Source organism: Nannobrachium achirus (assembly GCF_963921795.1).
Source record: "Nannobrachium achirus genome assembly, chromosome: 5".
Lineage (NCBI taxonomy): Eukaryota > Metazoa > Chordata > Actinopteri > Myctophiformes > Myctophidae > Nannobrachium > Nannobrachium achirus.
In genome coordinates this window covers 2,003,845-2,019,043 of record NC_137814.1, presented here as the reverse complement: position 1 = coordinate 2,019,043, position 15,199 = coordinate 2,003,845, and the positions used below count along the sequence as shown (strand labels likewise).

At 43.1% G+C, this 15,199-nt stretch overlaps 1 protein-coding gene across 1 annotated transcript; it reads left to right on the top strand.

Moving 5' to 3' along the window:
- Positions 1-2,635: 2,635 nt before the first annotated feature.
- Positions 2,636-14,943, top strand: bfsp2 (beaded filament structural protein 2, phakinin; the record flags this gene model as incomplete). Its single annotated transcript, XM_080727121.1, has 8 exons — positions 2,636-2,902; positions 5,150-5,398; positions 6,313-6,395; positions 9,374-9,530; positions 10,839-11,006; positions 11,845-11,976; positions 12,434-12,678; positions 14,853-14,943. 8 exons carry the CDS (start codon positions 2,636-2,638, stop codon positions 14,941-14,943), a joined length of 1,392 nt encoding a protein of 463 aa, XP_080583247.1.
- Positions 14,944-15,199: the final 256 nt, after the last annotated feature.

Sequence of the window (15,199 nt, the reverse complement as noted above, 5' to 3'; positions counted from 1 at the left end):
GTGTGTGTGTGTGTGTGTGCGCGCGCGCGCAATTTCATGCCCATCACGCGGTCCAAAGGTGCCAGAGATTAGCTGTTAATTCACAACACATACTGTAGTGTCCTTCAGCCTTTATCACCACCAAGACAACAACATGTCATACTTTTACCACCAAGACAACAACATGTCATACTTTTACCACCAAGACAACAACATGTCATACTTTTACCACCAAGACAACAACATGTCATACTTTTACCACCAATCACCAGCCACCAAAACAACAGTCATGTGACAGCCTGAAACCTTGCCACAGCTGTAGGCCTATTGTACGTCTATGCCACAAAACAACAGCGACCTTGAGAGCTTGTAGATCTACTATTTTCTCTATTTGTTTGAGGCTGAAAACAGAAACATGTTTGAAAGTGTTTTCCTATGATGTCATGGGGATGCCAGCCACGTTGAACAGGGTTCATTCTCAGCCCCATATATGGACATAATGTGTCAGTCTGGTGGTCTATGACGTCAGAAATCTATGACATCAGTCATCTCCATATTTGGGAAAATATGTCCACCTTGTGGCAACAAACCGCGACGTGAGTCACGTGTGAAAGTGAATTCCGTCCTTGTCCCTTTTATGCCCATATAAGGAGATCCCTGATGTCATCAATATTAAGCCCATATCTGGGAATGCCCATATATGGACATGGATTGTGGAAGTCCATGCCGATGGTTGCAAACAATAAAAAGCTTATAATACGTGTCTCATTGTGGATGGACAGGACAAGCATCGATTGTGACGAAATCAGGTTCATCTGCAAAAACTATTCATGGATAAAATAAGTGAACGTGAGGTTAAACGTGAACACTATAGGGCTGGCAGTTGCCCTCCTCTGATGAGCCAAATGAGGGTTAGGTGTAGAATTATTGAATGCTTTAACCAGTGAAAAATAGCAGATATACAAGCTCACAGCGCTGTGAGTGCCGCGCTGTGAGCTTGTAGATCTGCTATTTTTGAAAAAAGTTGTGAAAATGTGTGCAAATCTTTGACTCTATGTATTTTCAAAGCGAACATTTGTAACTCAAATTTTGCTTCTGGGTGGTCCCTGGAACTAAATATTTTGAGATGGGGGTCCGTGGCCAAATATATATCATTTTGGGGGTCCTTCACATGAAAAGGTTTGAGAACCACTGACATAGTAGTCTCTCAAGAACAGACTAACTGAGCTCCAGTTAAGTGAAAAGGACCTTTTCTTTGACGATGGCTGGCCAGATTGCTGACATAGAAACATAGGTTTTTCAAAAAACCTTAGAAGGATTCAAAAGACACTTATAGAATCGGGTCAGAATTCTAATTTTCACAACTTTCTCAAAAATAGCAGTTCTACAAGCTCGCAGCGCGGCACTCGGTGCCGCGCTTTCATTCAAATAAAAATATAATTGGTCCATTTTCAATTCATTCTCCTCACTAGAATGTGTGCTGACCATATAAGGACTTCCACCATGGCCCGTGTTACGAGCATAGCTAGATTCGGTTTTCAGAGGTGGCCGCAGCCAGTCCTCGACCAATCAGGGTAGAGTATGGCCGTAGTTATGTTATGATGTTTAGTTATGATGGTCAAAATAAAAGTTTTGAGAACCACAGTCGCTCTGAATTAAGAACGTCTGCTAAATGCCTAGAATGTAAACTACTGAACTCTGAAGGTCTAATGATCAAAACGAGGACATTATAATGGTGTAACAAATCTCTAAAAAACTAAACATTTCCACGCTGTAAGGCCAGTAAGGGACAAGATGACCCCCGGCCACTTTTCACTGAATACACCTTTAACCTCAGTAAAACGGTGCCAAAACCCTGACCCTGTTCCTAATCTGAACCTCGGTAAAGATTTGTGTAATCCTATAAAGTTATTTCTAACCTTGTTCTCACTGAAACAAATACAAGGATAAAAATCTTAACGAGTTCCTTTCCGGCGACTCTAGGGGTTACCAGTGCTCTGGTTGGGGGGCTAACAGGGTCCTATAAGGACCACTTAGTGTGGTCAGGGGACTCACAGGGTCCTATAAGGACCGGGGACTCACAGGGTCCTATAAGGACCACTTGGTGTGGTCAGGGGACTCACAGGGTCCTATAAGGACCACTTGGTGTGGTCAGGGGACTCACAGGGTCCTATAAGGACCACTTAGTGTGGTCAGGGGACTCACAGGGTCCTATAAGGACCACTTAGTGTGGTCAGGGGACTCACAGGGTCCTATAAGGACCACTTGGTGTGAGGGTTAGGGTTAGTCCTATAAGGTGGTCGGGGGGCTAACAGGGTTCCAGGGTGGGCTGGGTGTTGTGGTGGTAAAAGCTGCTTTCACTGGAGCGTTCGTGGCTGGGCTTCCGCTGCTGAGGCAAACGAAAACAAAGCGCACAACAACAACTAAAAATAAAACGCACACACAAAAGCCACTAGAACAACGTTACCCCCCCCCCACCCTGCTACAGTGGAGCCACACAAACCTAAACGTCCCCAGAACAAAAGAGGGGTGGTTTTCCAGAAGAGCGCTCTGCTACAATAAAGGTCGCCGCGGTGCAGCTGAGCGGGCTGTTTGGTTCCATAGGCTAGCAGCAGCTCTCAGTCATTCTCTCACCACAGCAGAGCGTTGCATCACCATGCCTCTGCCCCGTCGTAGAAGCTCCTTCCTGGGCCAGCCCTCCTTCTGCTCCTCCTCCTCCATGGAGGGCCGCTCTTCCTCGTCCTCCTCCTCGTCCTCCTCGGGCACCGCCCGGGTCCCGGGCGGAGCCGCAGCCCTCACCGGCGCCCCCAGGGGGGTGTTCGTGGGCACGGCGCCCATGATGATGCCGGGCGGCATGATGGGCTCCAACCTGGGCACACGCGTGTCCCGCCGAGCCCTGGGCATCAGCAGCGTCTTCCTGCAGGTAGGAGGACGTTTTAGGACCGGGAACGCACAGCTGTGTCATGTTAAAGCAATAAGCCACAAGAGGCGAGTGGTTACCGGGGGAGTATATACACACTAAAAACTGCTGGGTAGATTCATCTACCCAAAATCTGAGTAAAAAAATGGTTTACCCATTATGGGTTATTATAATGGTGTTTGTATGTATAATGGGTTGTTTTGTACAGCTCATACATTACCCAGCTGCTGAGTAAAATTGTTTTACTCAGTATGGGTAGTTTTAAACTTAAGCTGGTCACCTGGTATGCAAAGCATGCTGGGAAAAGCATTTCTCTAGGTTTTCAGGGATATTTTCTAAGCTTTTGGTAGCTAAAAATGCTAAATGTATCATATCCATGTGTCTGCCTTGCCAAGCTGACTGTCATATGTCCGAATTTTTTTGAGCCAAAACCCTAACCGTAACTGCTAGGCTGCTAGCTTATGCTTGAGCTCCCTCCCCCTGCTGTTCTGAAAGAGAAGAACTCATGATAAATTTGAGGTTATTATGTTGATCTACTTTAAACTTCTCTGATTATAGCTTTTCAACATTGTTGCATAATTTACAATTATGTACCTTTATGTTGATATTGCTATACTTGTAACAAATTATTTGAGACAAAAACCCTGAAACAAATCTTATCTTATGTTAATGTTAAATAGTATAAGCATGGTCATTTACGATGAGTAAAATATACTTCCCACATGTGGATAAAATATATATTAAATAATAGTGGTTGACCCAGAGTGAGTAAAAAATTCTACCCAGATGTGGTAGAATATCTTACTACGGTGCTGGGTAGAAAGGACCTACCCATTTTGCTGTGTAAGATTTACTACTGTTGGGTAGGTCCAATAGTTACCCAGGGGTGGGTTATAATACAACCCAGATCGGGTTATTTTCAACCCAGCCGTTTTTAGTGTGTACCGGCTGAGAGGTGTTGGGAAACACGAGGCACTAGCCGAGTGTCTCCGACCCTCTCAGCCGGTGTATACTACCCCGGTAACCACAAGCCTCGCGTGGCTTATTGCTTTTCTAAAACGGTCACAATATTGCAACATGAAAATCATAGACATGTACCAATTAAAACTGTTCTATTTCACTAATAATTCACTATAAGGTCTGCTCTGCAAGAATGTAGTTCCCGGCCAGGCTGCAGAAACAACACAGGTGCAGATAATTGGTGCACTGTGGAACACTGCGGAAAGAAATAACGCACCTGGGTTTGATATAAACTGATTCAAGGTGTGGGTTATAGTCTCATATACCACAGCAACCAGCCAATCAGAATCAAGGAATGGAACTAGCCGTTTTAGAATAAGATTTGAACCACTTTAACCGTTAGCTAATGCAGGGGTTCCCAAACTGTTTTGTCTCAGGGCACCCCATACATTTTTTTTTTAATCCTACATTATAATTTTCACTCCCAGCACTATATTTATATCATATCGTCGTTTGTCGGGTGGAAAACTTGTATGTCCAAAACCGTTTGTTTTGTATTTATCATCTATAATTGTACTAAACTAGTGAAAACAGCAGATCTACAAGCACACAACGCCTCGCATCGCATTGTAGATCTGCTGTTCTCACTAGTTTTGTGCGACTGTCTTGTAAGCTGAAGCAGGTCTTTGCTTTACCAAAAGACGTACACATTTGACACTTGGAGATACAAGGTTTCTGCCCGACAGTGACGATATTTTAGTGATTATGTTGCGAGGAAAACGTTGAGATAATAGCCATTTTGGTTAGAACTGACTGAAAATAACTTTGTACTTCAAGTTTAAAATGATACTAAATATTTTTTCAAGTGTCCAAATAAATTCCAAATATTATCAAATTATCTTGCGGCACCCTGGACTGCCGTCACGGCACCCCGGGGGGCCCCGTCACCCACTTTGAAAACCCCTGATCCAATGCTTTAGCAGATCTACTATCATTTTACTATCCACAAGCTTCCACTGTCCCATCATGCATTGCATGCATGTCCGGTGCAGCAGCCGAGTGTGATCTACAAGCTCACAGTGGTTGCATCTGCGACACGACGTGAGCTTGTATGTCTGCTGTTATCTGGATGTGTCCCACACATATATTCTACAGTACATTCTGGCAGAAACAGATGGATAAATAAATTGCTTAATGCTGACAGGAGGTCAGGTGGATTCATGACTGTTGGCAGCAGGACTAAGGACCTCATGAAGGCAAGGTTTTCTTACTCAGTGCTTCCCCCTGCAGGGTCTGAGGAGCACCTCGGTGCCGGTGGTGTCCCGGGGGGGTGGGGGGGAGCGGGGGGCCCAGCAGGGCGGGGCCGGGGGGTCCCTGGGTCTGAACGGCTGTCTGATGGAGTACCGGGACAAGGTGAGGGCCCTGGAGCAGCTCAACCAGCAGCTGGAGGAGCAGATCAGACACTGTCTGGACCGAAGGTCCACCAGTGCAGGAGCCTGGGGACCCCTGAGACAGGACTGGGAGGACATCTACAGGCAGGTAGGGGTACTGCACTCTGATCCATGCTGACCCCCAACTGTAGAATGAACACAAGTTAAAGGGATAGTGTATGTGTGAGTCAGTGGTGTGTGTGTGTGTGTGTGTGTGTGTGTGTGTGTGTGTGTGTGTGTGTGTGTGTGTGTGTGTGTGTGTGTGTGTGTGTGTGTGTGTGTGTGTGTGTGTGTGTGAGTCAGTGGTGTGTGTGTGTGTGTGTGTGTGTGTGTGTGTGTGAGTCAGTGGTGTGTGTGTGTGTGTGTGTGTGTGTGTGTGTGTGTGTGTGTGTGTGAGTCAGTGGTGTGTGTGTGTGTGTCTGTGTGTGTGTGTGTGTGTGTGTGTGAGAGAGTCAGTGGTGTGCGTGTGTGTGTGTGTGTGTGTGTGTGTGTGTGTGTGTGTGTGTGTGTGTGTGTGTGTGTGTGTGTGTGTGTGTGTGTGTGTGCACTGTGTGGTGAGTTTGAATTATGACCAGAACGGCACCCCATACATGCTCACCCAGTCCTCTTACGAGCGTTATTATTTGGACAGTTCACCCCCCAAATAACTTTTACCTCTACGGCACCCACTGGATTATTGTTACTTTACAGCACTTTACATTCATGTATATGTCATAGCCTATTACGCTACGTACATTAGGTAAATATTTCACCCTATTAGATGTCACAAAGAAAACAAGGAGAACTGTGCTAAAAGCCTACATTGTAACGGGTTATAAATGGTAGTTTAACCCTTTAGGTTGTAACGGGTTATAAATGGTAGTTTAACCCTTTAGGTTGTAATGGGTTATAAATGGTAGTTTAACCCTTTAGATTGTAATGGGTTATAAATGGTAGTTTAACCCTTTAGGTTGTAATGGGTTATAAATGGTAGTTTAACCCTTTAGATTGTAACGGGTTATAAATGGTAGTTTAACCCTTTAGGTGAGCGAGGCCATCCTGGACAACGCCAGACTGATGCTGCAGACGGAGAACATCCACGCTAACGCAGAGGACTTTAAAGACAGGTTAGTTTATTAGTATTATTATTATTATTTTTATTGCGACCGTCGGGTCGCAGTTACTATCAAAAGCTCCACCGGCTGTCAGTCTGTCAGTCACACGTCACATCGCACTTTTGCCCTACTCGTATCTCCACCACCGTTGCCCCTATCCATGCCAAACGCTCTCTCACATGGCCCTCTTCTAGCGCCACAATGAGGCCAATTCTCGCAAAACACATTTTTGAACACTGCTCTTACAGATTTTGGCCTAAAATCACGCAAATTGGATGGCAAATCACAACCTCTACCCCTGATTTCTCACATGCCCCTCTTCTAGTGCAGTATCTCTAAAGTTAATGGCCTTATTATATAAAGACATAAGTGAGTCAGTGAGAATAAAACCATCATGACATAACCTTATACAGTATAAGGTGAGGAGTTTAAAGACAGGTCAGATAGTAAAAACACATAGAAGACTTTAAAGCAAGTGTTGATTTTGACAGCATATTTTGATTTAGTTTTAGTCATATTCTTTGGAATATAAATGTTATTTAGTTTTAGTCACATTTTAGTCATCTGAAATTATTTCGTTTTATTGGTCACTACTGCATTAGTCTCGCGTAGCCAGACAACTATTCCACAATCTCCGAATGCTATATAGAGTCTGGAAGAGCAGCTCCCGAACGGCGAGTAAAGGAAGTAGCCAGTGCTGCACTGAACTGCAGTCCCATTGGAAACATAACAGAAACACAAGACAAAGTCATTCGAGCTGCCTATTCTTGTTATGGGTGTATAGTTGAAGAAAACATTTGAAAACATCATGGAGGTAACACCAATAACACCAGAGAAAGACGAAATAAAGCCCCCAGAAATATTGAAAGGAGACATAACGCTTCCAGCAGGACATGTTATTGCTACTGCACCAAGGGAGCGGTTGCGTCACATCCGCTTTATCTCGCACTCATCGTTTCTTCCCCGGTTTGCCAGACTGTATGCCGGGAGCATTTGGCCAAATCGCGGAGGCAACAGTCTGGCCACGCGAGACTGCTACTGCATTGATCCTTAACTTATCAACTTAACCCTGCAAGGCCCAGCGTTGCTTTTTGGCAACGTTTTTTAAATAATTTTTTAAAAAATGTTATAATTAGTTTTCCTGTTCTTTTTTCACATTAACATCACCATTAAATCCTATTGTTTAGTATTACAATGCCATTGGCCACGATATTTGCATATAAATACCCCCCACAGAGACTGACATTCACACCTCCCAGAGAAGTTGAAATTCAAGCGTCTGGACGAACAACATCTCACTTTTTAACTGAAGCTATTCCTCACTAAAACATAAGTAAAATGCCTGTAATATTGTTTTTCGTGATCATTAGAATGTCTAGAACATGTACATATGTTAATATTGTGAAAAATATCCCAAAAATGCAAATTAGAGCATGATTTATGATTTATGGCTATAAAACCTTACAAAAACATTATTAATTTTTTAACATTACATTTTCCTGTGATTAGGACTCCTACAACACCATCTGATTTTTTATTTTTATTTTTTTGGGCCAGTAGAAATTAATTCGGGCCTTGCAGGGTTAATTGATTACTACCTTATTATTGATCACTACCTACCTTATCAATCAGAACCTTATTGATCACTTCCATATTGATAACTACCTTATTGATCACTACCTTATCAATCAGAACCTTATTGATCACTTCTATATTGATAACTACCTTATTGATCACTACCTTATCAATCAGAACCTTATTGGTCACTACCTTATCAATCAGAACCTTATTGATCACTTCTATATTGATAACTACCTTATTGATCACTTCTATATTGATAACTACCTTATTGATCACTTCTATATTGATAACTACCTTATCAATCAGAACCTTATTGATCACTTCTATATTGATAACTACCTTATTGATCACTACCTTATCAATCAGAACCTTATTGATCACTTCTATATTGATAACTACCTTATTGATAACTACCTTATCAATCAGAACCTTATTGATCACTTCTATATTGATAACTACCTTATTGATCACTTCTATATTGATAACTACCTTATTGATCACTCCCTTATCAATCAGAACCTTATTGATCACTTCTATATTGATAACTACCTTATTGATAACTACCTTATCAATCAGAACCTTATTGATCACTTCCATATTGATAACTACCTTATTGATCACTCCCTTATCAATCAGAACCTTATTGATCACTTCTATATTGATAACTACCTTATTGATCACTCCCTTATCAATCAGAACCTTATTGATCACTTCTATATTGATAACTACCTTATTGATCACTCCCTTATCAATCAGAACCTTATTGATCACTTCTATATTGATAACTACCTTATTGATAACTACCTTATCAATCAGAACCTTATTGATCACTTCTATATTGATAACTACCTTATTGATCACTCCCTTATCAATCAGAACCTTATTGATCACTTCTATATTGATAACTACCTTATTGATCACTACCATATTGCTATGGTATGAGAACAAGCAGCCCTACAGGCTGTATAAAGTGACGTTATTGCTGTGATCGTATTAAAGTGATCATATTGATGTGTTTATAGGTATGATAACGTGTATAAAGTGATGTTATTGATACATTTAGATATAAAGTGATCATATTGATAGGTTTAGATATAAAGTGATCATATTGATAGGTTTAGATATAAAGTGATCTTATTGATAGGTTTAGATATAAAGTGATCATATTGATAGGTTTAGATATTAAGTGATCATATTGATGTGATCGTATTAAAGTGATCATATTGATGTGTTTATTGATGTGTTTATAGGTATGAGAACGAGCAGCCCTTCAGGAAGGCTGTATAAAGTGATGTTATTGATATGTTTAGGTATTCAGTGATCATATCGATGTGTTTAGGTATAAAGTGATCATATTGATGTGATCGTATTAAAGTGATCATATTGATGTGTTTATTGATGTGTTAAAGGTATGAGAACGAGCAGCCCTTCAGGAAGGCGGTAGAGGAGGAGATCAGCTCTCTGTATAAAGTGATGGATGAAGCCAACCTCACCAAGGCAGAGCTGGACGCTCAGATAGACAGCATGAGAGAGCAGCTGAGAGATCTGGAGCACAGCCACCAAGAGGTACATTATTCACCTTATTCACCTTATTACCTTATTCACCTGGATGCTCAGATAGACAGCATGAGGGAACAGCTGAGAGAGCTGGAGCACAGCCACCAAGAGGTACCTTATGATCCTTATTCACCTGGATGCTCAGATAGACAGCATGAGGGAACAGCTGAGAGAGCTGGAGCACAGCCACCAAGAGGTACCTTATGATCCTTATTCACCTTATTACCTTATTCACCTGGATTCTCAGATAGACAGCATGAGAGAACAGCTGAGAGAGCTGGAGCACAGCCACCAAGAGGTACCTTATTCACCTTATTACCTTATTCACCTGGACGCTCAGATAGACAGCATGAGAGAGCAGCTCAGAGACCTGGAGCACAGCCACCAAGAGGTACCTTATGATCCTTATTACCTTATTCACCTTATTACCTTATTCACCTGGACACTCAGATAGACAGCATGAGAGAGCAGCTCAGAGAGCTGGAGCACAGCCACCAAGAGGTACCTTATTATCCTTATTACCTTATTCACCTTATTCACCTGGACGCTCAGATAGACAGCATCAGAGACCTGGAGCACCACCACCAAGAGGTACCTTATTATCCTTATTACCTTATTCACCTTATTACCTTATTCACCTTATTCACCTGGACGCTCAGATAGACAGCATGAGAGAACAGCTCCGAGAGCTGGAACACAAGTACCAGGAGGTACCTTATTCACCTTATTACCTTATTCACCTTATTCACCTGGAGCACAACCACTAGGAGGTACCTTATTCACCTTATTACCTTATTCACCTGGATGCTCAGATAGACAGCATGAGAGAGCAGCTGAGAGAGCTGGAGCACCACCACCAGAAGGTACCTTATGGTCCATCATTATCATATTCTACTTACATCTTATTACCATATTCACCTGGAGCACAACCACCAGGAGGTACCTTATGATTACCTTATTACCTTATTCACCAGTTCAACCACTACCTCATGATCTGTCACTACCTTACACCTCCACTGCAGCCATCGGGCCTTGCGTCATCGCCGGATGGCGTCAGACAATTAAAATAAATAAACATAAATAAATGCTATTGGTTGGGACATAGCAGGGGGGTGGGTCATAAAATGCTATTGGGCGCAAATCGGCCTTTGGGTAAGGCAGCGGTCTGTCATCTCTAAACGTCTTTTGGTTAAGGCGTCGGTAGGTCGTCGCACCAGCAGCGGGGAAACAGCAAAACTAGAGGCCATTCATATGAACTGTCCCCTTGGTTCTAACCTGTACAGGAAGTGATGTGCTTGTGTGTGTCGCCCCCTACAGGATGTGCGTGTCCTGTACAGCCAGCTGGCGGGGGCGGGGCGGGAGGTGGACGAACCCGACGCTCCCATCGAGACCAGCCTGGACCTGATCCTGGAGCACATCAGGAACCAATGGGAGAGGGTTATAGAGAGGAACCGAGCTGAGACTGACTCTTATCTGGAATGCAAGGTAACTGACAATATATCATCAAACATATAACTTTCCAAATGTCTGTCTGTCTGAGTGAGTGTCTGTCTGTCTGTCTGTCTGAGTGAGTGTCTGTCTGTCTGTCTGAGTGAGTGTCTGTCACAGCGTTTCTCCTCAGTGGCTGGAGCAATTGATCTGAAATCGCATCACCATTAGCATATGAACACACCTGACATAACTGTGAAGCCCGTTTGTCACTTTCACAAATCATATGCTGTATATTAGCATTTTTATGGTGTATCTATATCTATTCTGCATCTAGCTTGAGGCATATCTATTCTGCATCTAGCATGAGGCAACATGTTTAACCAGCTCTGTGTGTGTGTGTGTGTGTGTGTGTGTGTGTGTGTGTGTGTGTGTGTGTGTGTGTGTGTGTGTGTGTGTGTGTGTGTGTGTGTGTGTGTGTGTGTGTGTGTGTGTGAGTGCAGGCGGGTGGGCGGGCGGGCGGGGGGGTCTGTTGTCTGGCCCTGTTACAGATTTTGTCCAAAAATCATGCAGATCGGTACACAGTATCTCTGTAGCCTTTAAACGAAACAGGTATTTCTTACATTGATGCTCCTACATATTATCATGCAAGCACCAGTTAAAGTTACTTTCCATCCCTCATATACTGTGTTCACAGTTCACACCCCATAACCCACACACTGCACATCATTTCAGAGCTCATATCTTTGAATGGGTAAGGACTAGTTATCATAATACAGAGACAGACTACTACCTGGAATGCATGGTAACAATGACACAGACTGACTCCTGGAATGCAAGGTAACAACAATATTATTATAAACATCATTATTAATATTATTGTTCTTATAATTAGCAGGCAGAGTGTGTGAGCAGCAGTAAGCTGAGTCGTGAGGAAGAGGAGTTGGAGACGCTGAAGGTGGAATGCAACGACGCTTGTTGTCGAATCCAGAGTCTGCAGGCAGAGACTGAGTCTATCAGAGCCCTGGTAAGAACTGTTATACTCTACCTGTTACCTGTTACTATCTACTACTATTACTATAACTATAACTAGAGAATCCAGAGTCTGCAGGCGGAGACTTGTCTATCAGAGCCCTGGTAAGATATTAATATACCTACTGTTATACCTGTTACTATCTACTACTATTACTATAACTATAACTAGAGAATCCAGAGTCTGCAGGCGGAGACTGAGTCTATCAGAGCCCTGGTAAGAACTGTTACTCTACCTGTTACCTGTTACTATCTACTACTATTACTATAACTATAACTAGAGAATCCAGAGTCTGCAGGCAGAGACTGAGTCTATCAGAGCCCTGGTAAGATATTAATATACCTACTGTTATACCTGTTACTATCTACTACTATTACGAGAATCCAGAGTCTCCAGCACTGGTTTATAATGTGTTTCTAATGGTTTATAATGGTTTGTAATGATCTTCCAGAAACGAGGCTTGGAGAACTCTCTCAGCGACGCGCAGCACTGGCACGACATGGAGCTTCAGAACATGGGCTCCGTGGTGGCCAAGCTGGAGGCGGAGCTTGGAGACGTGCGCCAGGACATCGAGCAGCAGCGCCGCGACTACGACACGTTGCTAGGCAACAAGCTGCGCATGGAGCAGGAGATCGGCCTGTACCACGGTATCCTGGACGGGGAGGAGAGCCGCTTCCAGCCACCACAACCCCCCACGTGAGTTTAATAATGGTTCCTTCCAACACCCCCCACGTGAGTTTAACCAGTAAGACTCCCCAATCGGGAGATCAGCCACCGTCAGGTCGCATACACAAACTTTAGAAGGCCAATCAGGAGGGAATATTGGAAATGGGACAGATCCATGTTGATGACATGACTGTAGAGATACTGTGTACCGCTTTTTAGGGCAAAATCTGACCAGAAGAGGACTCACTTTGAGCGGCCTCCAGTTATTACGCGTCGCTCCAGTGAACTGCAGCGGAGGATGATGAATCTAGTGTTTTATATCTATGGTTTGCACACTCCCTAGAGGCCAAGGAAAAACCTTTGCCTTGTATAGCACCACCAGGAGGCCGACTTATGTAAGACATTTCCTTTTTTTAATTACTCTTTCAGATTTGATAAAAAAAAAGAAATCATGCAAATCAATAGACAGTATCCCTATAGTCATGTGATCAAGACAGATCAGTCCGACATTTCACATTCCACCCTAATTGGCTAACATTGGATTTCAAAGTTTGCAAGATTGGTCCGTTTTGAAAGAAATGCCTCAAATCACGAACGTAGCCGGTGCCAAATTAAGAATCCGCTGGCCCTGCCACTTCTCCAAATCAAAGTGTCCCCCGCCCCCCCATGCGCGTGCACGCTTTGTGCGCATATACTGCATATACTGCATATACTGCGCGCAGGCTGCGCTCATCCTCCTCCGTGTAAAAGCGAAGAGTTCTTTTTTCCTGTTAAAAAACGCCTCAATCTGCACGGCGGCAGTAGTAATAAACAATAAATAATAATAGGCAATACTAGGTGCCCCACATTATTAAGGAGGTTTCTTTATGGACAGTCATGAGAGAGAGGGAGAGAGAGAGTATGTTGTCTATAGATAAAGAGAGCATGAACCAGAAAGAGAGAGAGAGAGAGAGAGAGAGAGAGAGAGAGAGAGAGAGAGAGTGTGCTGCATGCATATTTAACGGCCTCACTCACCATTAGATGTCTTCAGATGTCCTCCTGGTGTTTATAGTCAAGAAAGAATGGCAGGTTACTGTTGTGGGATAAACAGCTGGTATTCCTTAGGGGTTTCTGCCCAGTTAACGCCTGGAGGCAGGAGAAACTCGCAAATTCACAAGACACGGGAACTTCGGGAAGTGTCACTGTGCAATACCTATACCTAGAGTTTATAATTCAAAGGAATCCTTCAAGGAGAGTGGCAGGAACTAGCGTGCCGTATCCTTTCTCACTTTTTTCTAACAATCTTCTCTGACTTCAGCAAATAGCTCTCCTCTCTTCCTCTGTGTTCAGTGTGTGTGCATCAAACGGCCCGCCACTAGAGCGGGTACACAATCACTTCACCGGTTCAAAGCGCGTCAGGTGCTGTACCTTAAATAAAGTAATATAGGCGTCTATATAGCCATATAAAAATAGGCTGCAAGCTCCGACAGTGTTTATAGCATATCGTACACACAACAAGCAACGAATGTAGGCCTATGGGAATTGTTGAACAAAAACAAAAAAAAAAGATTTACAAAGGGCCCTCCAGGCGGCGGGCCCTGACGCTTAAGCACAGGTTAGTCCAATGGTTAGTCCGGGCCTGAACGTAGCTTGTGATTTCCGCACATTCCCACTAGGTCGAGGAACAAATGCCACCCTTTTCACATTGGCCTGTTATAGCGCCACGAGCAGGTAGACTTTTGCCTCACATCATGCATGTAGATTGCCGTGAAAGGCAGACGAAGACACCCTTTCCATGTTGGCATTTTATAGCGCCATCAGGAGGCCACAATAACCTGGGCACGGAGGAGCACTGCTTCTATTTTCTGAGTAATCGCTAGACAAAACACAAAAGTTGTTTTGGGGGGAACTATCTCTTTAAGTGTGAGAAGTGTGCAAGCGTGTGCATTATGATTTGATTGTTTATTATTGTTATATCCACATATTTGTTTTAATCATGTCAATTATAATATCACCTTTACAGTATACATGCTATTAATTAGTGACATCACCTCTACAGTATGCTATTAATTAGTGATATAATGATGTCATCACCTCTACAGTATATTAATTAGTGATATTAATGATGTCATCACCTCTACAGTATATTAATTAGTGATATTAATGATGTCATCACCTCTACAGTATATTAATTAGTGATATTAATGATGTCATCTCCTCTCCAGCGGAGGCTCAGTGCCTGAAGGCCCCACCCCCCCTGCTCCCATACCAGACGGCAAAACTCTGCCCCCTACAGGAATTAACACAAAGTGCTGATGAACAACGAGTTCTTATTTATGAATGTAAATACCATCACATTTACATTCATTCACTGATTCAACTGGACATTAAAATGGTATAAAAGCAGCTTCTGCCTCGGAGGAAAAGGTTTCTAAGCTGAAGAACGGGAAGGCGAGTGTTTTTTTCATAAAGACTTTTATCATGCTAGTCTGTGAGATCACACCAGTTTCAGCCCCGTTCGGATCATTTTGGTGAAGAGTTTAAGCAACATAAAACATCCCTTAAATTAAGT